This window comes from Patiria miniata, unplaced genomic scaffold, assembly GCF_015706575.1.
Source record: "Patiria miniata isolate m_02_andy unplaced genomic scaffold, ASM1570657v1 HiC_scaffold_1, whole genome shotgun sequence".
In the NCBI taxonomy this organism is placed as follows: domain Eukaryota; kingdom Metazoa; phylum Echinodermata; class Asteroidea; order Valvatida; family Asterinidae; genus Patiria; species Patiria miniata.
Window position 1 is genome coordinate 34,557,172 of NW_024037047.1, and position 25,440 is coordinate 34,582,611.

At 40.4% G+C, this 25,440-nt stretch overlaps 1 protein-coding gene across 1 annotated transcript in view; it reads left to right on the plus strand.

Annotated features, from left to right (window-relative positions):
* LOC119729120 overlaps positions 1 to 25,440 on the plus strand; it is a 62,258-nt gene that overhangs the window by 30,336 nt on the left and 6,482 nt on the right. The window contains exons 21-46 of the mRNA XM_038201638.1: positions 843 to 1,022; positions 1,366 to 1,484; positions 2,738 to 3,028; positions 3,701 to 3,866; positions 5,418 to 5,627; positions 5,838 to 6,049; positions 6,790 to 6,895; positions 7,266 to 7,382; positions 7,714 to 7,852; positions 9,309 to 9,489; positions 9,635 to 9,911; positions 11,032 to 11,224; positions 11,712 to 12,039; positions 12,946 to 13,065; positions 14,482 to 14,610; positions 15,422 to 15,532; positions 16,522 to 16,767; positions 17,541 to 17,684; positions 18,797 to 18,974; positions 20,229 to 20,379; positions 21,029 to 21,150; positions 21,966 to 22,105; positions 22,318 to 22,459; positions 23,209 to 23,415; positions 24,304 to 24,507; positions 25,120 to 25,299. Of these exons, the coding sequence (XP_038057566.1) occupies positions 843 to 1,022; positions 1,366 to 1,484; positions 2,738 to 3,028; positions 3,701 to 3,866; positions 5,418 to 5,627; positions 5,838 to 6,049; positions 6,790 to 6,895; positions 7,266 to 7,382; positions 7,714 to 7,852; positions 9,309 to 9,489; positions 9,635 to 9,911; positions 11,032 to 11,224; positions 11,712 to 12,039; positions 12,946 to 13,065; positions 14,482 to 14,610; positions 15,422 to 15,532; positions 16,522 to 16,767; positions 17,541 to 17,684; positions 18,797 to 18,974; positions 20,229 to 20,379; positions 21,029 to 21,150; positions 21,966 to 22,105; positions 22,318 to 22,459; positions 23,209 to 23,415; positions 24,304 to 24,507; positions 25,120 to 25,299 (4,593 nt within the window). The remainder of the gene's footprint in view (positions 1 to 842; positions 1,023 to 1,365; positions 1,485 to 2,737; positions 3,029 to 3,700; positions 3,867 to 5,417; positions 5,628 to 5,837; positions 6,050 to 6,789; positions 6,896 to 7,265; positions 7,383 to 7,713; positions 7,853 to 9,308; positions 9,490 to 9,634; positions 9,912 to 11,031; positions 11,225 to 11,711; positions 12,040 to 12,945; positions 13,066 to 14,481; positions 14,611 to 15,421; positions 15,533 to 16,521; positions 16,768 to 17,540; positions 17,685 to 18,796; positions 18,975 to 20,228; positions 20,380 to 21,028; positions 21,151 to 21,965; positions 22,106 to 22,317; positions 22,460 to 23,208; positions 23,416 to 24,303; positions 24,508 to 25,119; positions 25,300 to 25,440) is intronic.

Consider the following 25,440-nt stretch of genomic DNA (forward strand, 5'->3'; position numbering starts at 1 on the left):
AATCCCTCAACATTCCTCTTTACTCACAGTTTCTTGCCTCTGTGCAGTGTCTGTGCCACCAGGATTATCCCATCACTCATCTGCTGTTCTTCAACCCTGTCAGGATGACGTCACCTACCAGTCCTCTACCTCACTCATCTCAGCTTGTTAGACAATCCCTCAGCATTCCTCTTTACTCACAGTTTCTTGCCTCCTTCTTGCAGTGTCTGTGCCACCAGGATTATCTCATCACTCATCTGTTGCTCATCAACCCTGTCAGGATGACATCACCTACCAGTCATTTTCCATAGGCATCTCAGCTTGTTATACCATCCCTGCACATCTCTCTTTACTCACAGTTTCTTGCCTCCTTCTTGCAGTGTCTGTTCAGCCAGGAGTATCCCCTCACTCATCTGTTGCTGATCCAGTCTGCCAGGATGACGATGACATCACCTACTGGTCTACGCCACTCATCTCAGCTCGTCAGACCAACCCTCAACATCCCTCTTTACTCACCGTTTCTTGCCTCCTTCTTGCAGTGTCTGTTCAGCCAGGAGTATCCCGTCACTCATCTGTTGCTGATCCATTCTGCCAGAATGACGATGACATCACCTACTGGTCTTCTACGCCACTCATCTCAGCTCGTCAGACCATCCTCCAACATCCCTCTTTACTCACCGTTTCTTGCCTCCTTCTTGCAGTGTCTGTTCAGCCAGGAGTATCCCGTCACTCATCTGTTGCTGATCCATTCTGCCAGAATGACGATGACATCACCTACTGGTCTTCTACGCCACTCATCTCAGCTCGTCAGACCATCCTCCAACATCCCTCTTTACTCACAGTTTCTTGCCTCCTTCTTGCAGTGTCTGTGCCACCAGGATTATCTCATCACTCATCTGCTGCTCATCAACCCTGTCAGGATGACATCACTTACCAGTCCTCTACCTCAGATATTTCAGCTCGTTGGACCATCCCTGAGATGCTGCAACCCTTTGTGACTGGCGTCTTCTGGGCAGTTGAACAAGAAATCGAAATATACCTTGGTAAACCTGAAATCATATGCCTCTGAGTTTTACCACAAACGTGTTATCCTTCTGCTTTCATTCGTTAGTGTTGGTAATGTACTTTGCCATGTTTTAAGGACATTTTGGAGAGTTTAAGAATGTAGATCCCATAGAATTGATTTGGATATTCAAATTATTGATAATGTTATGAAGTTCAAAGCAAATTGTTAAATACCTTTTGTTCAATATTTTTTTTAATCTATTATTTTATAGCCAAAAGAACCACTATAAGCTACTGTTTTAAATTTGTGTCTTAACCTACAATCGCTGATTTTGAAATTTATGTCACCTTTTTAAAACAAATTATATTCATTTCCCACAGATGATGAGAACACTACGATAGAATGGATCCCAGTGATTGATGATCAAGATCTTGGCATGGCATTCCAACATGTTGGAGCTGGGCTAGGGTTGCATGGTGGAGGTCATTACAGATCAAAGGTAAGAGTAAAATAGTGTCATATTGAAACATAGTGGCATAAATCATTGTCAGCGAGGAAGGGGGGGGGGTGGTGAGATGAGTGTCTGGCCAAATCCTAAAATTGCTCAGCCGTGGAAATTCAGAAGGGGGGGGGGGGGGGGTGGGGGCACCAGACACCACATGACTACCACATTTATATCTTGAACATTTCGTCACCGTTTTCACGAAGAGGCGAATTTAGTATTTCACTGTCTGAACAAACATTCGAGATAATCGCGTTCAAAGTTGGTCCTTTTTTATTTGACAATTTGAAACTTAAAAATGCGTAAAATGTGCAAGATTTAGGTATTAGAGGAAAGAAGAGCTTCTAATCTTCCTAAATGTAGCAAACTTTAACAAAAATAGGTGATTAGTTTTGCAGAATTAATCAACTAAGACCAATTAACAAATTTGCCCCTTCGTGAAAATGCTCAAGTGACTACGCGCAGATTTTGCCCTTCTGCAGTCTGAGTCAATGCATTTTTTGTACAGTACGCGCAGATTCTGCCCCACTGCGCATGCGCCTTAAAATTCGCCCCTTTGTGAAAACGTTTTATTGCACGCGCATGGAATTCACCCCTTCGTGATGTACGCGCCATTGTATTACAATGTATTTATTTACTGAAAATTTATTAATACCATACAGTGCGGAAATTTGCCCCTTCGTGAAAACGCAAAACGGCACTTTTTGCAAATTGGCCCATTCGTTAATTAATTAATTAGGTTAATTAAGATTTTAATTAATTTTTTGAAAGTATAGCCTCACCAGGTTGTAGATATTGATATATTTATTCAGTTTCACCAAAAAAAACCAAATTTCGAAAAACAGACGATTTTCATGAAATTTGCCCCTTCGTGAAAACGGTGACGATATATATCTTATGCAAACTTTTGTGCTGGCGTCCTTTACCCTTTTGACTGTTGAAAAGTTAAAAGAAACCTCAGAATCGACATTTCTTGGTTTTCTCACCACAGAGATATTGGGTGGTTTATTTAATGGCACACTCCCCCTCCCCTTTTTTTCAAAGGGGGGGGGAGGGGGGGGTGGGGGGATATGCCCTCTTCCCGCATGGGATTTAAGTCCTTGGTGAGACATTGCAATGTGCGGTTGCTAAAAATCTCATATACGGTTGGGCAAGACAAACCTTATTTAGGTGAAGTGTGAGATTCATTTTAAAAAAAAATGATTCATTTTAAAATAAATTTGGTCATATTCTGGCAATTTACTTGGCAGGTTCAGTTTTGCCATGTTAACGTTTGCTTCAAACCGGTTGTCACTGATGGATTCTGGGTATTATCCCAACCTCCTGAGGTGGGTCAGGTCACAGTCAGCGACGTTGAAGCTACGCCAGGCGGGACGGAGATCCGTGTGGTCTTCCAGCCTTTTGCCCACGATTACGTCCGTCACGACGACCCGCGGGAACTGATGGATTTCTATGAGTGGAGCATTGCTGAGGATGGTAGCGATGGAGCCTTGCTGAGTCAGTGGACAAGAATCCAAGATTTGGTGGTGACTGGGGACGTGGTAAGTTCTTGTAGCAGAAGGGAGTGGCAGAGATTTACTGAACCCGAAGACAAAGAATATAATAGCTGATGCAGCAATCCGAGATGAATCTGTTGCAGGAGACCATGGTGCATGGTCACAAAATGGAATTAGTTTGACATTCATCATCTGAAGGCCGGGTTTATGTTGGATGACATGCATACACGCAAAGGGTTTGCGGTATTGGGAACGGATGATGGATAAACATGCAACGAGCGAGGCCAGAAATATCTGTCTGCAACCCGCTCGCAGCAAGAGAGGCCGGAAATATGTGGGTGTGCTACCCGCAGATGACGGCCTGAACCCATCTGGCATCGAGGTTTGTGAAACAATCCCGCGCCTGGGTCCGGTCAATGCCAAAATAATCCAGGCATGAACTGGTTAATAGGTGATTAGGTGTGGGTCTATGTGATTTCAAAGTGCCTCTTTTTTATGACAAGATGGCTTATAGATATTTGATGTTTGTTCATGTGATGACGCGTCTGGAATTATAAATCTTTTTAAAGGCCTGTTCCAAGTTCAGCATTTTCCAGTGGTCGACTCAATGCAGTCATATTTCATGTGCTTACTATAAAACAAAATGAACTTTGTTTTCTTCATTAGCACAAAATGTTTCACTACCCAACTTTAAGTCTTGCATGTCTTGCTGAACAGGCACGCTTTACAGCATCTCACAGTGGATCCTTAGACCTAGATCTCTGTCTGCAGTTATCAGTGAGAGGCTACAATATGGCTGGTCTGTCATCCATCGCTAGCACTGAGATTGTGGACTGTGATAACGTGAAGCTGATTGTCCCCCATACTGTCATTGATGCTGATCGTAAGTGCAAGTTGACTTCCCCCTGTCTTTCTGCAAAACCAAAGTTTTTTTTGAAGTATTTCAAAAGTACACATTTGCAGCAGTTGATAAATTATTAATTTACTGCTGAAAATGGTAAGGAAATCTGAACATGCATGAAGTCCATATTAGGGTCTTTTTTTGGTCACTGTGTGACATAAAATTGGGCTTGTCTGATTTTTGAAGCTTTACCCTTGCTAACTACACCTGATAGTACTTTCAATGACTCGTCAGGTTAGGAATTTTTAACTCCCTACCGCAGAGTATAGTTTGTATTTTCACAAATTGTGTCAAAATATTAGGTGAGGTCATCAAAGTTTGGTCACGTGTGTGACATCAAACATAAAAACGTAAAAATGTATCGGGGCCCATATTGGAGAAATATACACTTTTCTCCCAAGTTCTAAGGACACACACACAACAATACTAGTTAATTTTTCTGTTGTGATTTACAGAATGCATAAACAATGTACACACTTTGCTTAAAGCCCGAGTCCATCATTTGCAGCTATCCAAAAAAGTAACCGGCGTAATTATTGTTGAAAAACATACTGGTTGAAAGATAGTGAGGGGACTAAACTCCCTGTGAAATTATCCTTTCTGGCAAGCTCTCATTTTGAAGAAATCAACGAAAGAAGGCATTTCCAACGGTGCTTCTTAAGAAGCACCATAGGAAACTTTAAATTAGTTGTTCGTTTTGTTATTCGGCGCAGCGCGCACAAGCATTGGAACGACGCACAGGCGCGCGCGGTTGCTATAATTTGTTGGATCAGTGCGCGACATCGCGTAAAGCTGCAATTCAAAACAATTCGAAACATGATTTAGCAACTGTTGATTTGAAATTGAGATCCTAGAATGCTGTTTTTCTCGGAATATGAAGCTGAAGCTGAGCTGAAACTTCATCAAGTAAGTTGTTCAGTATCCTTCATTAGATTTTGAACACTTTTGTTGCTTCAAACGAACAAAATGCACTAATTACAAATGATGGACTATAGCTTTAAGTGGGAATTGTTCTGTGGTCACATTTGTGACATTTTGATCGGTCACGTGTGTGACATTTTGTAATTGATATATAATGTACCTTTAATGATTTTTACATCATTGTAAAATTACGCTTGAATTCATACCATATAGGGTCTACTTTTCTAGTATGTTTGACGTGATTGATATGTATGTTTGTTTTTTCTAGTGCCTTGTCTGTCGTTGTTGTAATTTATCACAAAAGTTATCCAGGCTTGGTAACAATTTGGGCTCTCTCGGTGGATCTGTGGTGTCGATTGTGCCATCGGTTAATCGCTGTTTCTTATTAAGGACATGTGGAGGATTGTTTTCAGAAAGAGAAGTAAAGTCTGAGAATTCCTACGGGATTGACCAACTGTGCAAATTGCAATTCTGTGTGATAGAGTGATAGCACAAGTCCACCGATTGAACCTAACAATAACATTAGGCCAAAATGTGGATATCGCAATTTAAGGAAGACCTGAAGACTTTTGTTACTTAACAACAACCTGTTACTTTGTAACTTTTAAACAGATGAAGTCAACATGGAGCAGAATGCCATATGGCCGGAACCAGACAAGAACTACATCTCATCTACGTCCTCATTATCCGCAGTCTGGCCCACATTACGTCATAGGGACTACGTCTGGGCAGCCATTGAAGACACTGGATCCTTTGGAAACTTGGATGATGGTCTGCAGTTTCCTTGTGATCACCCGAGGAGCATCACCTGTGGGAATACAGGTAGGACAGATTACAAATTGAAACAGTAAAACCGTTGATTCTTATAAAAGTGTCCCCAGGAAAATTTTTAAGTAAAATACCACAAAAGCATCTGTTTTTAAAGGTGAAACACAAGACATATTTTCAAATAAAAAAGTCATCTTTAGTGCAATATGACTATTTTCTTTGATGCGAAAAGTGATAGTTCTGTTATTCTTGTATATCTTTTAGATAAAGAGTTTGTCAACGTTCCTGATTTGGTCCTGCATCATGGCAAGCGTTATCGCATTTGCATCCATGCTGATGAAGTGACATTAGAGCATGAGCTTTGGAATGAACTGTTGCCTGCTGTGTCCAGCTGTAGCGATGGTGTTGTCATAGATACGACCCCACCGACCCCTGGCTCAGTTTGGATTGGATGGAACCAGCATCAAACCTATCAAGTAATTTCTGTAATCATTTTTTCCTCTTTGTCTTTACCCCCCCCCCCCCCCGACTTTTAAGCCAGAAAGAGGGATATTGCGATAGCATATTCCGTCTGTGTGTTTGTGAAAATGCATGCCTTTACGATAGAGGACAGACACACAAAGGGAGAACAAAAGATCCTTTCAGTCTCGATCGTACGGTTATATGCTTTGTCTATCTGAAAGTGTTATATTACAGAGAAAAAGGGAAACACAAAGCATTGTCCTCGGGTGTATAGAAATTCACGACGGTGTGTCTGTACATGTGTGTTCCATTTCGGTTAGGTATAAAACTGAAAAGTGCTGTCCTATGAAAAGTCAGACTTCACTCTCAACCAAACTTGGTGACAATATTCTTTGGGTAGGGGGACTTCAGATGACTTGAGACATTTCAGGTCAGAGGTCATCTAGGGGTCAAATGAGGTCATCGTTGATTTTGGTCAGGTACACTGAAAAGTGTGCTTACTAACCGACTGTATAAATATAGGAAATCCACCTTCTGACTAGTATATGTCAGACAATTCCAACTTTTTGACTGGGTTACCTTGTAGAAAACTGACGTTTACTTATTGCTGACATCACACGTATCTGAAAAAGTTCTAGGTATAAATGCTGGGTATTTTTTTAGCACTGTCCATTATTTTGAAATAGATTTTTGAGGAAGGATAATCTTTCTTTGATTTTGAACCTTACCTTTCAATGTTGTGTGTTTTTGACAGAGTTGCAGCTCAGAGTTAGTCCTACAGTGGGAGTCCTTCACTGACATTGAGGAACATGGTTTGGCTAGTCATCACTCAGGGGTCAAGTACTATGAATATGCCATCGGTAGGAGCATACATCCACAATCGTTTCGTTTCTGTATTTTGTGGTTTTTGCACCTGACTGTGGGGATATCACTGCGATAAATGCTCATAGGACAATTGCGATATTTTCATTGAAGTCTATCCCCATCATGTCTTCTTCAAAGACGGAAAGATGGGCATAGGTGCTTTGACACATATATGCTTTGCACCTGACTGTAGGGATAGACTGCGGTAAATGCTCATAGGCCAATTGCGATATTTTCATGGCAGCTCTAGTTATCTGGACCCTCGGTCCTATTTTTTATTTCCAAAAGTCACTTTCATCTTAGGTTTAGTTTATCCGTGTGAAAATAATTCTTCTTTGTAACATTACAAATTGTTATATGTTGCAGGTTCGATGCGAGGTGGCAGTGATGTGATAGAATTCACTCGTGTTGGAATCACTAACAGCGTTATCGTACACAACTTGAGATTGCAGAATGGACACACATACTATGCCACTGTTAGAGGTAAACATTCAATACACGTCTTCTCCAAAGGAGGAAAGATGGGCATAGGGGCTTTGATTTTAATGTTTTGTTCATGTTGTGTGTGATTCAAGTCAATTTCAGATCTTTCAGGTCAGGCATCATAAGATCTAAATCTTTCTGGTGAAGTGTTATATATCTGTGGTAACATGATCATGGTCACAACCAATCAAAAATTAAATCTATCTGGTAAGGTTTTGCACTTTTGTAACGAATACGTTTTTGTACACTGGCATGTCACGTACATTATTCCTTTTGGCCAATGTTTCTTTCCTCTATACGTTTCTTTTGACATGTTTAATTTTCCAATCAGCGACTGACTTTGTTGGTCTGTCATCACACGCCATGTCAGACTCAATTACCATTGATATGTCGCCTCCTGTCATCAATGCTGATCACACACTGGACATTGGAGGCAGCTTCATCCGGTCTACAACTTCCATCTCAGCAAGGTAGAGTAACACATTCTCATTTCGTCACCCTTCTTAAGAGACAGGCATGTCGATTATGAAACAAAAATGAAGAATATTGCAGGACAAGTTCTTCTTAGTTTAAAAATGTGAAAAGTACATTACAATAATTAGGGATACAGCTTCAGTTTGCGGTAACACCATGTAGTTGTGTGTGCTTTCACTGAGAAGAATAGTTCCGATAAGAATTGTCGTGCTAGTTCAAAAGGAACTTGTCTTGCTTATTATCTACTTTCGCTAAGTACATTGGAAGGTGGATTATCTTCACTGAGTCTGAGTGAGATAAGTTTGGTCTCAACGTTTCAACCGGCCTGCTCTTAGCGAAAGTAGATAATTCGTCACCGTCACAACGAAGTGACACTAACATCGAAAAATCTATATTTTGCGATTTTTTCCTAACTGGTGATTATTTACACATAATCTGTCACCTCAAAAAGCTACTATTCACAGAGTTAATTAGTTTTGTCAAAATATTAATTAACATTAATTAACATTTGTAACTTAATGGGTCGAAACCGGAAAATGCGTTTTCACGACGTACACTCTACCATTCTTTCGCGTGTAAACAGCCTGCAAACTACTCGTCAAAAACGCGTTTTTACGAAGTAACACAAATGTCACGTGATAAGTGCGACTCACTTCTGGAATTGTCACAAACTAACGCTAAGCCCATAGCTAATACACACGGGTAGCTTCACTTCGTGAAAACTCCAACACAGCGTTACCTGATTTTTGAGTTTTCATGAAGTGTACTGATGATTAATTAATTTGATAACTCTTTAAAAGTTATTTTGTTCGATAAAAATCAGACATTAACGTGCCACTCAACATCCCGGCTTTCAGACAATGCAAAATATTAAGTTTCAGGCTAAAACGATATTCAGATCACCATTTCAAAACATCAACTTAAGTCGCTTATATCTGGAAACACACATTTTCCATTTGCGGGGGTTAAGGTCACTTCGTGGTGACGGTGACGAATAAGCCGGACAAGTTCCTTTTGAACTAGCAGGACACTTCTTATCGGAACTATTCTACTGAGCGAATGTACACACAACTACATGGTGTTACAGAAGCAATATTGATACTCCACCATGCAAAGCCTAACATCTTAGAATAATAATAATAATAAGGCAGTAAAAACCCATCACATGATTCGGTGAGAGGTATACCCTTTGTGACCCTAGCAATTATCATAAACACGGTGGCAGTAAGCCAAAATGAAGTAGTTACGGTTGCATTCCCAGTGTGCTCGTTTCGAGTTTCACCTCGAAAAATAGATTTGTTTGTTCGATTACAATTTTCTTAACATTATAAAAGTATCTGTTATTTTTGAATGATATGTTCAATGAAGAAAATCCACCGATGTTTAGTTATTAAATTATTTCTTCACATAAGTTGAATTTTCACACCAGCTTGCTTCTTTTATTTCTTTCAGTTGGAAGAATGTCTTCTCAGACAAGGAGAGTGGTGTAGCATATTATGAGTGGGCTGTGGGTTCACATCCAGGTCATGCAGACATCATGCCATTTACTGGAGAGAATACAGAGATAGGGGTCAGTGACCCTTCACGACCTTTGCACCTTCATGAAGGTCACTCATACTTCATTTCTGTGAAGGTAAACTGTCAGATATTTGATTGTTTGTGTTGGTCTGATACAAGGGTGATAACAGATCTAGATTTGCAATGTACATGTATATTCATGATCACAACTACAGTGGTTTTTCGAAGTCCGTGGTTTATGTGATTGTTCTTTTTTTTAGGCCATCAATACTGTAGGCCTGATCACACTGAAGAGTTACGGAGCATTCACAGTTGATGCAAGCCCGCCATTGGCTGGCCATGTCTTTGATGGGAACCCAGCGGATGCCCCGGCCAATCACAGAGACCGAGACTTCCAGGAGGATCGCAGAGTGATCAGGGCATTCTGGGAAGGGTTTCATGACCCGCACAGCGCTATTGTTGGTTATTCCTGGAGAGCTGGGATGTGTCCAGGGTGTAGCGATGTTGTGACTGAGCAGCATGTGGGATTGGACAGTGGTAAGTATTGAATAATATTTGTTTAAGTAAAGATTGACGAGGCTTTGTCTCTGCTTGGCCACTTGCCAGCCATGTTGCAGGGGATCAAACGTGACTGTAAACAACCTGCCAGTGTTGTAGTCGAGTACTTTTTTCTGAGTACCGAGTACTGCCGAGTACTTACATTGCCGAGTACAAGTACGAGTACATGTACTTGTACCTCCGAGTACAGGAACAGATCTCCGAGTACGAGTACTTGTTCTTCCGAGTACGAGTATTTGTATTTCCGATAATTGGCCCAGGCCCAGTCAGACCGATATACAGACTCACACTCACGGCTAGCTATTAAATGTGTTTGTCCGGACATGCACAGTGGAGAAAAATCATGAAACTTTGATTTCTCCACAAGCCAATCAACCATTTCAAACTGATAAAATAAGGCCGTGGTAAGTCAAGCTGTACCATTTTTCCCACAAGTACTGCTATTCGAGTACGAGTACTTTGACGGTCGAGTACAATTTTGAAATTTCGAGTGCGAGTACTTTGCTGCCCGAGTACGAGTACCGTCATTTCGAGTACGAGTACTTTGACATTCGAGTACGAGTACGAGTACTACTAAAAAAGTACTTGAGTAGTACTCGAGTGCGAGTACCGAGTATGAGTACTACAACACTGCAACCTGCGCACACACACACACGCGTTCTTTGTCTTCAATCATAGACCCCCTGCTGTCCCTCTTTTGTTTGTACTTCACATTTTTAGGAAGACCTCCTATATGTTATGTACACGCACATCAAAAGTGGACCTTCAGTCAATCATGGACCCTATTTTGTCCTCTATTGTTCAAGGTCCACGATTTGAATGTGTCTACATGTTGACCCGCATATACAGAAAGGGTTTATGGGACACTTGTATTGTTCTCCCTTTATCCCTATTTAGACTTTACCTTGTAGAGCACCGTTAGACCCCTTAGTGCAAGTACCCAATAAGGGCACTTATAAAAACATACACTATGCTACCTTTGAATGTCATCCTATTCAATTCTCATCCAATGGAATGTGTACCAATGGACTTGGATTTATGTAGTCTAGAAAATAATGATAACCCATCTAAACATTGATGACCATATATTTCTTCGCAGATGTCCTTGCTGAAAACCTGAACCTAGTGCCTGGTCTGACCTACTACGTGACAGTGACGGCCTGTAATGCTGCTGGCCTTTGTACCTCAGTGACCTCTGATGGGGTCACGGTGGATGACTCTCCCCCATTGCAGGGGCGTGTCTATGATGGTGGTCCTGGAGGGGGTGGTGATATCAGCTACCAATCGTCAAGGTGATCACAAAATACAAACACTTTCTAAACTGGAGAAACCCCAATTGCCCAAATCATTGAAAGTCACAGTGCTTAAAGCAAGAAAGAATACTGATGCAGGCTGCAAGGCGGGGGGCAGCCAGTTGTTTCGATTGAATTAAGATGCACAATTGAAACGTGTTAATCCAGATAGCTCCACTTCAATTTAAACTCATTAAACTGAAACTGATCAAGTCCCATGTAAGCAGTCTCCTTGCAAATCCATCAGTTCTGGACAGGGATAGGTGGTTAGTGGTTCATTTGAGTTTTATTTTAAGAATTTTGACAAGTGTTGGATTTGAACCTGTGACCAACAGGATTCTGTATTGGTTGCTCTGCTGCCCTTTTTTGGTAGCTTCTCAAATTGAAGTGTGCCGTTTGGGATATAAGGTAGTAAATTGACATATTTTTCTATACTTGAGTCGTTGTTATGATGTGTTCCATGTTCTTGTTTTTCATGATTCATTAGGCGTCAGTTGCGAGCCCATTGGTGGGGCTTCCATGACCCTCACTCAGGCCTCTCCCACTACGATTGGCGCGCTGGCACGACACCAGGAGCTGCAGACATTCTCCCCTCTACACGCATCGAGCTGTCAGAAGATGCTGTGATATTCCTGTCAGCAGCTGACCAGATGCCAGTTGGCACTGATATCTACATCACTGTACGCGCCTATAACCGGCTTGGTATGTGGAGTCAGGCTACATCTAATGGGTTCCGTGTGGACTCTAGCACTCCTGATGTAGTGGATGCACCCGCTGTGGATGTGACTCGGGGGATGGCTGCCACAAACACTCAAGTAAGAAATAAAAGTAATTCACAATTAAAAACGGCCATTTTGTTTCATTCTTCATCTGAGACAACCCTGTACGTGCATTGAACTGAATAGACTATTAAACCGTTCACGCCAGAGGCCTTGTATGAGGCCTTACTGCACAATTTTTGCAGTATTCGGAACGGATGACAGATAAACACGAGGAAGTGAGGCCGGAAATACCTGTCAGCGACCCGCTCGCAGTGAGCAAGGCCGGACATATGATGAGGGTGATGGCTTCATCCTGCCTGGCTTGAGGTCGATTGAAAATAAATGCTTTGCCTCGTTCCGTTCTTGTCAAAATACTCCTGGTGTTAACTGGTTGAGAAGAAAATAAGCAGAAGGAGCACGAAGCAGAAAAGTGGCATTTGCTCTCCATTTTTGACAATTTTGGATCATTATGAAAAAATTTAGCAATAGAAAATGACAGATGTTAACCAAGCACACAAGAATGTACATAACTTGTCATTCCTTTTGACATTTTACCATTAAAAAAAAAAGTGAACAAAGAAATTGGAGCAGGGTTTGAACCTGCAACCACAGATGGGCTGTACCAACTAAGCTATCCAGCCCTATATTGGTGGTTCCCCATTTTGTCAATGTCTTTGTTCAAGAGGCGCTATTCAGAAGCCAATGCTATGTAGCCAGGGATCACGCCAAATGTCACGATGCTATCAACATTAGCAATGCTGCAAACGTGTGCAAAGCTTGTTATAACAAATTTTCAATAAACCAAAATTGGAAATTTGTCCGTGATAGTTAATTCTGGACCCCTATGGGACTGACAAATTTCCATGCCCCTTTTTTACATTTTTCCACGGTAAAATTTATATTAGGTTTTGTCGATTTCAAATATCTGTTTGAAATTAACCTGTAAAATTCTTTGTTTAGGTTTTGCGGGATCTGATTCACTTTTCCTGGAAGTTCAGTGACCCTGAAAGTGGTATTAAAGACCAGTTTGTATCAGTCAGCACACATCACAATGGAGATGTGAATATCCCATCAATAAAGGTAAACTGCTTATCGGTACAAACATATTCATGGGTTGAGATGGGAGTTGTGAAATCGAAAGTACAAAGAGTGAGCTAAGTTTACCAAATAAACCAACATATGCAATCGGTCTAGGTAATAACATTTATACCTGCAGGGTGTATTAAAAAAAGGAAACCCAGATGTAAATGTCAATTATAACAAATCTAATCAATGTTTTCAAATAATTTAAAGATCATGTGAAACAGCAATGTGTCCTCTTCCCAATGATACCTTGATTGTGTGTCTGTGGCCACGGATGACTAAGCATTCGTTATTCTGTCAAGGGTCAAAACCTGTACTTGGCCAAGTTTTACCTAGCTATTAAGACTGCTGGCTGGTTTGTTGTGCAAGGGTTGAAATGGACTAGACTTTGTGCAGAGCTTTGGGTGGAAAGAGGTGGTGGCCACGGAAGGCATCGGGCCATTTGGGGTAAACTTAAAACTTAAAATTAAATAAATTGTTTTAAAGAAAAGGATGCATTCTTTCTTTAAAGGGAAGATACAACATTTGCAAACATCAAAAAACGAAATGATCAAATTATCACAAAATACCTTACTGAATTGTTAGGGACTGACAGTCCAAATCATCCTTTAAAATAGTGGCTCCTGGTGTGCTGACATTTTCAAGAAAAACTGTATTTTTCCAACGCTGGTCGGCCGACCAGCGTTGGAGAAAACTGGCTGTTTTTCAAAACTGTCCTTAAGTTTTCATATTTAGTTATTCTGACTTTTCTTTGCAATTGATTACACACCTGTGAAGGGGTACAAGCCTGCTAGAATGATTCTCTGAGCCTACAATTCCTTAAGTGTATTAATTGCTCTGTTTCATTTTAAGTGGGGTCAGGGAACCAGTCTACAAGAACATGATAGGTTTTCTTGGTTTTCCAGCGTCTACAAGTCCAAAACGTGTAACAAGTCAGTTTAACAATATTTTCTATAACATACATGTACTAATCCTCCAAATCCATTTATTTCTGAAAATTACAGCAAAAGCAAATGTTGTACATTCCCTTTAAATTAAGCCCTTCTACTTGCCCACAATACCAGTTACCCTTTTGCACAAACCAGGCCCAGTGCAGGTTTTGACCCTTGACAGAATAACAATGAATGCTCAGTCATCCGTGGCCACAGACATGCAATCAAGGTATCATTGGAAAGAGGACACATTGGTGTTTTACATGATTTCTAACTTATATGAAAATATTAGATTTTTTTGTAGTTTACATTAACATTTGGGTTGCCTTTTTTTTTTAAACACCCTGTACAGCCGTTCCGCCTTTTTGACAGCTGAAGGTCGATCATTTGTCACTTCGCATTCCGTTGTTTGTCTGAATTGGATTGCAGTGTATGTTTATTGGCAGCAACTTAATGGATCTGATTCTTGTATCATTTGAAGATTGCAGGGAGTGAGTTGGACTACACCTTCACCAATCTGACATTACATGAAGGCAGTCGTTACATCGTTACCGTAGTGGCTTGTAACATGGCTGGTCTGTGCACACAGGCCAAGACGGAATCCTTTTTGGTAAGTGACATCCACTTCACAATCCCTGATCATAACCACCCATGTACCTCTCCACCAACTTGACCTTTCATGACAGTTTTTAGTATTTTTGCATTTAATCTCTGGTAGACCTTTCCATCCATCAGAGTAATCAATAAGCCTTTTCGGAGTTCCAACTGCGCGCATTCGTAACCTGTGACAACGCACATTGTTTGTCTCAAATGCCCTTTGACAGTACCCACAATGCACAAACAGCCTTTTTGTAAAGTCAGTGGCGCGATGATGTCAAAGGCCATTTGAGACAAACACTGCGCATTGTCACAGGTTACGAATGCGCAGTTGGAACTCCGAAAAGGCTTATTCAGTTCTTTGAGTTGCCATACACACATGCCATAGTGCTTATCTCTGTTGTCATCAGTCATCATTATTACCATTAGTGTTATTTACAATTTAGAGGTAAACTTTTGATCACATCACTAGAGAATTTTGTACCTGAAAGTTTTTGACCGAAACTCCAGTCTCCATCAGCAGGATGACGCGGGTGTTGCATCCTTGATCTTACAGACACGTGATTCCAACACCGCGTCATAGACTCCTGGGAGTTTGTACCCCCCGGTCCCGGTTCAGAGAAAGTTTGTAGGCCCTTATGTAGGCTGCCTCCTTCACCCCCCTTTCGAAGTATCATGCGTCTCTGTCTAAGATGTTTACTTTAGATATGTCTGCAGTGTTACTGTTGTCTTAATTTATCCCCACCCATAATCCTTTTTAACTAGTTCTCTCATTAGTAAGATGGCACTGTACCATCATTTCTTGTATCAATTCTCTTCCTCAGGTTGATGGCAGCCCACCTTCTGTTGGGACGTTTGCCGTTGGCACAGAGAGTGCTGCTAACTTGGAGCGTCATCACATCATCTGGATTGATCCAACTGAACCAAGTACAACTGTGAGTTTATAATATTACTGTTCAGTCTTTGACAGTTTTGTAGAATTTTCATAGCATTTAGCTTTCAATGAATAAAAGAAGACAAAATGCTGAATCACTGTTGCTATTGTTTATTGAAATTCTTGTAAAAATTCGTACTTAAGAAAGTACATCTGTTGTGTTTAAATGAGGAGATATACAGGGATTTATAATTGAAAAATTGTTTAGGAAGTTTGTTGAAGGGAAAGCATTTGACAGACTTAATTAAAGGAAATATACATCATTTGCTTTGCTGTAATTTTCAGAAATGGATGGAATTGGGGGGTTGGAAATATATAGCAAATATAGTTACACTGACTTTTTTGAGGTTTAGGGTTCGAAAATGCTATAAAAACCAAGAAAAACAATCATTTTCCTGTAGTCTGGTTCCCTGACTCCATTTAAGAAGAAACAGAGCAGTTTACATATATTGGGGAATTGTAAGGTCAGGGAACCAGTCTAGCTGGCTTGTACCCGTTCATAGGTGTGTAATCGATTGCAAACAAGTGCGATGGTCAACTGGGGCCAGTATTTGAAAAAAAGCCAGTTGTTTCCAACGCTGATCGGCCGATCTGCGTTGGAAATTGATACAAAAATACCACTTTTCTTGAAAATGACAGTATACCAGGTGCCATGATTTTACAGGATGCTTTACACTGTCATTCACTAACAGTCCAGCAAAGTATTTCAAAATGATTTGGTAGTTTTATTTTTTGATGTTTGCAAATGTTGTATTTTCCCTTTAAGTATAGTACCAGTTTTGGTTTGCTGTTCGCATGTTGAAATCTCCAAGTAGCAACAGCAGTTTCCACGTTCCTCTAATCAATAATAGGATGTCTTGTGCCCTACATCAGGGACTGCCGGAATCGCACAAAGAAGACAACTGTCCCTTGAATCCTGCTAAAATGTTTGTGAATGTGAATTTTCTTTGAGTTATTGTGGTACGATTTATATACTTACCTCCAAAACAGCCTGATGGAGCAAATACAACTGAAGTCGGTAACGCCACGGACTCAATCAACTCTACCACGGAGAGTCCAGCGACCACCCCATCTCCTCCACGCTACCACTCTGGCTGGATGACGTGGCTTGAAGACCCCCGTACATCCACTGGTTCCTTAGCACTTGCCTGGCTGGGATTTGCTGATGTACACTCTGGTATCAGCCACTACTTGGTCTCTGTCGGACTCACGTACAGCGGCTCTGAACTCACTCCGGTACATGTGTGCTTTATTTGGATATTCAAGTCTAGCATATATGGCTGTTATGGACAAATGAAATTTTTCAGATAATTGCATAAATAGTTCAACATGTGCCCCCCAAAAAGTTTTACTCATTTGTTGACCATTTTATTCAATTGTATTTGATCTTTCATTGATGTGTTCAGTTTGTTGCATCTCTGGGCAAGTTTGCACAACAAGCATTAGTCAACCAATGGTTGTTTGGTAATCAAACAGGGCGCATGCGCTGTGACATGAAAGTGTAGTCGAACCATTGTCAACATATGGCGGTCACAAGTTGTTTGGATTGTTTACGTTCTTTGACCTGTTGAATGAACCAGAGATATCGCCGAGGCCCACCAGCGGGTAGTACAACTCGCTACGTTTAACCTTTTGTCAATGGTTCCCTCTGCACTTAAGTAATGAAACGAGGCTACTGATAACCAGTGATGCGACCAGCCCCAGTAGGCTGGTTCCAAATAGTCGACTAGCGTAGTCCAACCATCGTCGACTAGACAGAGTTCGGGTTAACTTATTCGAACTATGGTTAACAATAGTTCTTGCACGAACTTGTCCTTTGATTCAGTTTTCTATATGTCAAGTTTTCTGTTGTATTAATTGCAAGAATCTGAAGTGCTCTTTGCTCTAGATGACTCTTTTGAACAATCCAATTCTGGTTTAGTGTGGTTTTCAAGAATGTTATATTTTATTCAGTTTATGGAACTCTTGTGTGTTAAAAGTGAACTAAATGACAATTTTGTTTTTCTAAGAATGGACCGGTCCGTGTAAACCACAGCAATGACGGCATGTCATTGGACGAAGGCATTGCACAGACAGCCATCATACCACTAGAGGGCAGTATAACAGACCCATCTCATCCATATCTCTACATCTCCATCTGGGCTGTTAATGGGGTAATGAGTTGTAATTCTTGTTATGAATCTATACAAATGTAGATAAAATCACATTTGGTTGGAAAAGTGTAAAACCTCTGATTGGCAGGTGTAACATTTATTTGAAATTTTACTCATAATTGGTATCTTCAACTGGAGCCACTGTCAAGTTTGATAGATTCAGTTCAAATTGGAGGTCAGCCATTTGGAAAAACGATATGATATTATGATAGGATATCTTCCTTCGAGGTCTCTATGAAAGAAATCAAGTATGAACTGAGGAGAAACTTGTGGAGTATTTAAATATTTTGCCATATTTTAAAAGTGAAAAATCAAACTTATAATTAACATTTATTTCCATTCATCATGAAACAATACCAAATGGTGAAAGCCGAGGTTCATGGACTTCAGTTAGGTAGAGTTAAAGGTAGGGTAGATCATTTGCAGCTATCCAAAAAGTAACTGACCAAATTTTTGTTGAAAAGCATACTTGGTTAAAAGATTGTACTGACGCTAAACTCCCTGTGAAATGATTCCTTCTGACTTGCAGTTATTTTGAAGAAAACAATGAAAAAAGGTCATTTCCAATAATTGAAATTTCCGTTTGTAGTTGGTTGTAATTCGGCGAATCCGTGAATGGACGTGCGGAAGCGTTGACACGACGCACACACATGCGTGGCTGCTAATTATCGTCGGTTCAGTGTGTGACATCGCATAGCTGCAATCGGCTGAATGAGAACGTGTCCTGGATGCTGATTTTGGGTGCAATTTAAAACATGACTCGTCGAGATCCTAGAATATTGTTTTCTCGGAATATACAGCATTCACTAAGCTTACATTTCATCAGGTTAGTTGTTTTATAAGTACCCGTCTTTAGATTTTGAGCACTTTCGTTGCTTCAAACGAAAAATATGCACAGATGACAAATGATCTACCCTACCTTTAAGATGTTAAAAGGGTTAAACCTAATATTGATTTACATCACCCTGACGCAGATTCATCTCGTGAAAAGATGTTACTGGTCATAAAAACTTTGTCTCATTCTAGAAAGAGGTTTGGTTGTAACGTGATCAATGAAAGTATAAAAAGATAAACTACCTTTTGAATTCATATTGTTTTTAATATCTCTTTAGGTTGGGATACCAAGTAGCCGCCATCATTCCACTTTCGAAGCCTCTCCTACTCTACCAGACGAGGGCTCCCTTGTCCTGCTGCGACGCTGCTTCCCTACAACATGCAAGGGCCATTGTGCGTGTGCACCCATTGATAGAGCATGTAATCCAGACCAGTCTTGCACTGATGTCACTCACAGTAAGTTTAGGTGTATAGGCCATTCCATATTCACTCCAACCAGAGGTCCTATGGCGATCGACTCAGATTTTGCTTTAAAAAATCTAGAAGTACCTAACACAAGCACAGGTTAGGCCTCAACTCCTTAGGGTTTCTGAGATATGGCCTTCCAAAGATGGGGTGCCATCTTTGTTGGCTGCCTGCATAAAGGATAGGGAAGATTGGAGACGCTGAAGGGCATCCCGCCTGCGGGCGACATGATGACATGATGATGTGCCACGCCCACTTTCGCACACGCGTAAATTTGTTTTTTTTTTTGGAGGCCATTATCTCGGAAATGAATCAAGGATTTGTGCTGAAAATTGCTACCAAGGGTAGCAATTATCAGCACAAATCATCATATGAGTTTAAAATCTTCAATCATTTGTTTAACCTATACGCCATACTTAGTCATTGATGAATCTGTGACACCATAGAGTGTTGGGTTGGTTGAGGGGTGTATAAAGAATTGACGAGTTTGGCACTTTTGGGCAGTACAGAGACGAATGGGTTAATCCTTAGAACTAAATGGAGATCCAAGGACAAGGTTCTCAAGTTACCCTCAGTCTGTCATGGGCTTCATGCACAAGAACCCCTTCAACAGACAGAAAGGAGAGTTCGGGAGACCTAGACTGGTTCCCAGTCCATCCACTGCGTATTTCGAATGATCCAAAGATATTGGGGGCGGGGATTAGTCTGGGAGACCATCGCACGTTAAATTCAAATGTATTCATGCGCTGACTACGCCTGACGCTCACTTGAAGACACTGTGACTAATAGCTTTGGCACGTTCAGGAAGTCGTGTGTACTTGTGCGCTAACCAGTATAGTACAGTACAGTATGCACATGCTGTGTGTCCTGTCCACGATGCTCTGAAAAGTGGCAAAAACGCGCCCTCTTGTGTTGGCGCACGGAGCCCATAGTCAAGCTTTATACTTAGCAGAGACGCTTTTTTTCGCAGTGTACTTCCATGAACCAAAGCTGGAAAATAACATGCCAACTGACAAAGTTTGACAAGTAGAAAGCAGACGGATATTTTCTGAGATGATGAGATGACAAAGGCATGAGTTTTAGAGGTGTGAGCGAACATCTTAAAGCAGAAAAGTGATAATCATCAGTTATAATAGTAAGGAAATGATGACATGCAGCTTGGTAACTATTTAAGCAGGATTCAAACCAGTGCTGTTAAACTGTTATTTTGATTGTCTTGACCCATTCTTTTACGATGACTTGAAGGTAACCCCAACACTGAGATAGAAGTTTTGGATGTATTGGATCTGATGAATGATGATATCAATAATGTGATTGATATTAATGATACCGCCACTCAGTATATGGCTGCTGCAGTATGGCAAGTCACTGAGCAGAAAGGACTGCATATTAAGTGGTGAGACATGTGATTTATATCGATTATGGAATTGATATCTGTGAACTATTTACTATGTAATTCTTGAGTGACTATGCATCTTTAGAAATTGATACTTGGTAAACTTTTACCCAGTTTAATAGTGGTGGCCACTGCTCCTTAAAGGGGTTTTTGATATGTCGTTCTATGATCGACGTTTATGATATAATTGCAAGATTGAATTTTGAAACTAATTTACTCAGGTCTGTAAGATATTGCCAACAACTTTACTTCATGTTTTTCGAAACACCCCTCTAGCTGTGCTATGGTATGGCCCTCTCGCGAGAAGTAGTAAACAACTCCTTATATGGAGATTAGCGCGCGCGTACTGCGTGATGTGGCGCGTACTGCGTGATGTGGCGCAGAACGCAGCTGTGCCGTTGTATAGTGTGAATTTAGGACTATGAACTCACTGACTCACTGGTGGTACATGTATTGCGCATGCCTACGTGAGGATTGTGAACATTAAACCAATAAAACTGTACTGGCACCGGATTTTAGAGGAGTCCAAATTTCATGTGAAATTTCAGCCGGTCTTTATCAACCGTTTAAAGCCGGCCACGTGACTGGTTCTCTACCAATAGGATTGGGTAAACTGCCGTAGGTATTTATGAATTTATAATATTTGCAGGTTTGAATGGAGCATCGGTGATGACTCTTCGTCAGATCCTGTGGGAATCTTCGATCCAGTACAGGATAGGTTATGGTATGATGTTGGACAGGACAACCAAACTATCATCACGCTGGATGAAGGTAATGAAATCCGTCCAATTTATAATAAGTCAACATTATAAATTATGAAGAAAAAAACAGATTTGTTTAAATAAATGTTGTACAGAATGAATATGATTGTAATTTGGTATGGTATCACATGTACTACATTGTGCAGGGTGAATAAAAAACGAAACCCAAATGGCAGGACCAATTTTTTAATGAGGTTTTGCCTGTAGCACTTTCAAAATCTAGGATATGAAAGCCCAATCACTGAGCTTTCTTTTAGTACAAAAATCATTCAAATCACTCATGTACTTTTCAAGTAATGGAATTTTGAACACAAACACCGTTTTAAATTGATCCACAGATCACAAAAAAAGTGTTCTTTTAGTATTAAACGAAAACAATTCATGTACAACCCCATGAGAATCGTTTTCGTCTTGCTGTAGGAATGTACATTTTTGTGATCCGTGGACAGAACTTTAAAACAGTGTTTCTGTTCAAAATTTGGTTACTTGAAAAGTGCATGAGTGATTTGAACTATTCTTGTACTAAAAGAAAGCTTAATTACTGGGCTTTGATATCCTAGATTTTGAAAGTGTTACAGATAAAACTTCATTCAAAAATTTGTCCTGCTATTTGGGTTTCGGTTTTTTTACTCACCCTGTATTGCATTGTATCTGTTCCCTGATGAGTCGATCCATAATCCATAGATTGCTCAGGCGGTTTAGGGCACAACAGGGACTGATTGGTTGAGTTTCTTAAGTGAGCAGAATGTCACCTTGAACTTGCTTTTTCCCCCTGTTTTTGTTGTGTACAAGAAGCAAAGAAACTAATGTTAATATTTGTTATAGATCACAAGATGGAGAAAGGAGTCACATATCATGTGTTCATCAGGGCCTGGTATAATCCTACTACATACGCAGTGTTCAGATCAGATGGCATCACCCCGGATATCACACCACCAAAAATATCAACAGTCAGAGGCACAAAGGTATGAGAATTAGAGAGAGTCAGTTGTACAAAGAGAATCTGACAATGCCTGCCAATATACCCTTTTTTGGTTCTCTAACAGTGCTCTTTCTTCTAATAGTGTGAGATCATTGAGAATACACAAGCCATAATTGCAGTTTTATCAAACCTCTTAAATCAATCATTCCTTCAATGTTGTCAAAGTACCTGAATAAAATATGTTTTTGTTTCCAGATAAAAGATCTTGCCAGATCTGATGCCAGGAAAGACACTGATTACTTGACGGATCCTAACGTCCTCTTTATCTCCTGGGAGAGAGTGTTTTTAGACGAAGCAATGTCCCACTACCAGGTGTCTCTGAGTACCTACCCAGGAGGTAAATACACTCAAATCTCACCGAATCAACTCAAAACTCGCTTTCTTAATATGAGTCACCCTTGCTCATTGAAGTCGAAACATTTACCAGTAGGACTAAAGGTCCCATTTATGATACCTTATTGTCGTGTTTTGCAGGACAGAATGTAAGAGATGTAAACAACTTGTAACATATTCTTAAAGGTACAGTCCATCATTTGCAGCTATCCAAAAAGTAGCTGAGGAAATTATTGTGGAAAAGCATTCTTGGTTTAAAGCTAGTAATGGGACTAAACTCCCTGTGAAATTATTCTTTCTGGCAAGCTGTCATTTTGAAGAAAACAATGAAAGAAGGCCATTTCCAACTATGGGTCTTAAGACACATTTTTGAATAGATTTCCGTTAGTAGTCCGTTTTTAATTTGGCAAAGCCGTGAATGAGTATGCACAAGCATTGACACGACCCACAAGCGAGTGCGGTTGCTGTAATTTGTCGGTTCAGTGCGGGACATTGCGTAGCTGCAATCGGCTGAATGAGAACATGTTCCGAATTCGAGCGCAATTCAAAACATGACTCGGCAAATTTTGATTTGAAATCAAGATCCTAGCATATTGTTTTCTCGGAATGTATAGCAATCACTGAGCTAAAAGTTCATCAGGTTAGTTGTTAAGCACCCTTCTTTTGATTTGGAGTACTTTTGTTGCTTCAAACGAAGATAATGCACAAATTTAAAAATGATGTACTCTACCTGTAATTCATTTTGTTTCTCAGGTGAAGATATTCGTCAGTTTGCTGACCACACCTTCCCGGCCAGTGTGTCCTCCACACAGTTCACCAATCTGAATCTAAAGAGTGGACTGCGATACTACAGCAACGTACGAGCGTTCAACAAAGCTGGTCTGCACACGCTCAAAAGCAGTGATGGCTTTGTGGTGGACACAAGGAGGCCAGATGCAGGCCTTGTGTTTGATGGAACAGGTGAATAGTCACCTTGTTTCTCCTTCATCATGTACAGATAATGCTTCATGGATAATGGTGACTCAAAAGCATCTCTGAACAGCTCTTGTGCTTTGTATTTCTTTGCACAATTCCTTGTCAGTGCCTAATGCATCACTTCCGTAATCACTGCTGTAATCACACTGACACAAAAGTCTCTTCACTCAGGAAACAATCATGTACCAGTATGTAATTGTTGTAAAGTGTCTTGCTGTTGGACATAAACGTCATGAGTCACACAAAAGCAACACACATAGGATTGCAGTTGTGGTAAGATTGAAAGACCTCTACCCTGATGGTCCACAAATTTTAAAATATCTGTGTACATCATCTCTACTATACATTTCTACACTCAAACAAAATTTGTAATAATGACAATGTTAACCCTCCTCCTGTTTGAACAGGCACAGACAGTCAAAAAGTCCATCCACTTAAGCATAGTGTACCAAGTTACATAGACAGTCACAGCCAGTCAATCCTGCTTTATGTAGGCTGGGAGCTCTTAGCTGTTAAAAACAGTCACTTGACTAATTTTGATTGAATTTACGTCTTGGCACAGAATGAATTTTTGTGTAGGAAGGTTTTGATGTATCAATTTGAATATAGACCATGGAATTGTTGCGGCCATCTTCATTTTTCCCCATTCAAATGAACGTAACCGAAGCAAGGTTGGAAGGAAAATTAGTCTGGTTCCTTTTTGCACAAAAACATCATTCAACTATGATTGGATACAGGGAACATGACTGAAATGGTGGCAGCACGATAAAGGTCTATAGAATCTGATGCTGATATCCAAAGAGTAATTTTTCCATAGCTAAAAGCAGAACAAACCTGAACTGAGGTTTTCTGAACTTTACTTCTTTGTTGCAGATCTTCATGACGTGGAATACCAGAACTCTAGCACATTGATCTCAGCCTCCTGGCATGGCTTTGTGGATCTGGAATCCTACATAGACCATTATGAGTGGTGCGTTGGACAGACCTCTAGCCCAGCAGATGATGGCATTCTGCCCTGCACCAATGTTGGAATCCACCTGTCAGCCTCCAAGACTCTAGCTGTGCCTCTCACAGATGGTAAGGTTTTGTCTATCAAACGTCTCGGATACTCGATGTCCTGAATGACCACTGCGAGAAGCCTGTCTCTAACTTCATTTTGACTATTTCTGGCTGAAAGATATAAATTCTTTGACTCTGAATATCAGCAAGTCTGTGTGAAAATTTTAATTTCTAATATCAAGCAAACTCATCTGCTTTCTGTGGAAAGACGGTGCTTTTCCCCTTAGCAGACTTAATCTAAAAGAAATCCTTCATAATCTACAATGCAGTTTTGAAGGATTCATTATAAATTTGTTATTGTAGATCCCTGAGCTGCTATTGTAATATTTGGCATGATGCTCCTTGAAAGTTCAAGTACAAAGAATTTCCCGGCTTAGTGGAGGATTTTAGAGGACGGTCAGACTGAGTTTCCTAAATGCCTTAAAAATCTTCCAGGAAATAGGAAAAATGGTATTCTGTAATTGTGCAAAACAGGCCTGTATTATCTAAGATATTTCCGACTAATAGTCTTGTGAAAAAGTTAGGGGAGGTGGTGTGCAAACCATCTGAATCCCAAAGCCTAAAGATATGGACCAAATACTTGTCTCCTGGTGACCAATAACTATGAATTTGATTCCTATTTTTTATCAGGCATCCGATATTACTCCAAGATTTCTGCCATCGATGCAGCTGGCTTGCAGTCTGCATCTGTCTCTTCAGACGGGTTTGTGTCGGACACTACACCCCCTGAGCCACTAGCACAGATAAATCTAGGGGATAACTTGATCCAGAATCCATCATTTGAAAGGATGCAGGAACCAGACATAACAGGTGAATCAAAAAGCCTGAGAGTATAACATTATTAGGTTTATTCATATTTTCATATAACTTGTTTAAACAGTTTTCATTAGAACAAAATTGAGAGAAAAGAAGTTTTGCTATTTCAAACCTAACTTCCATAATAGGTTCTTC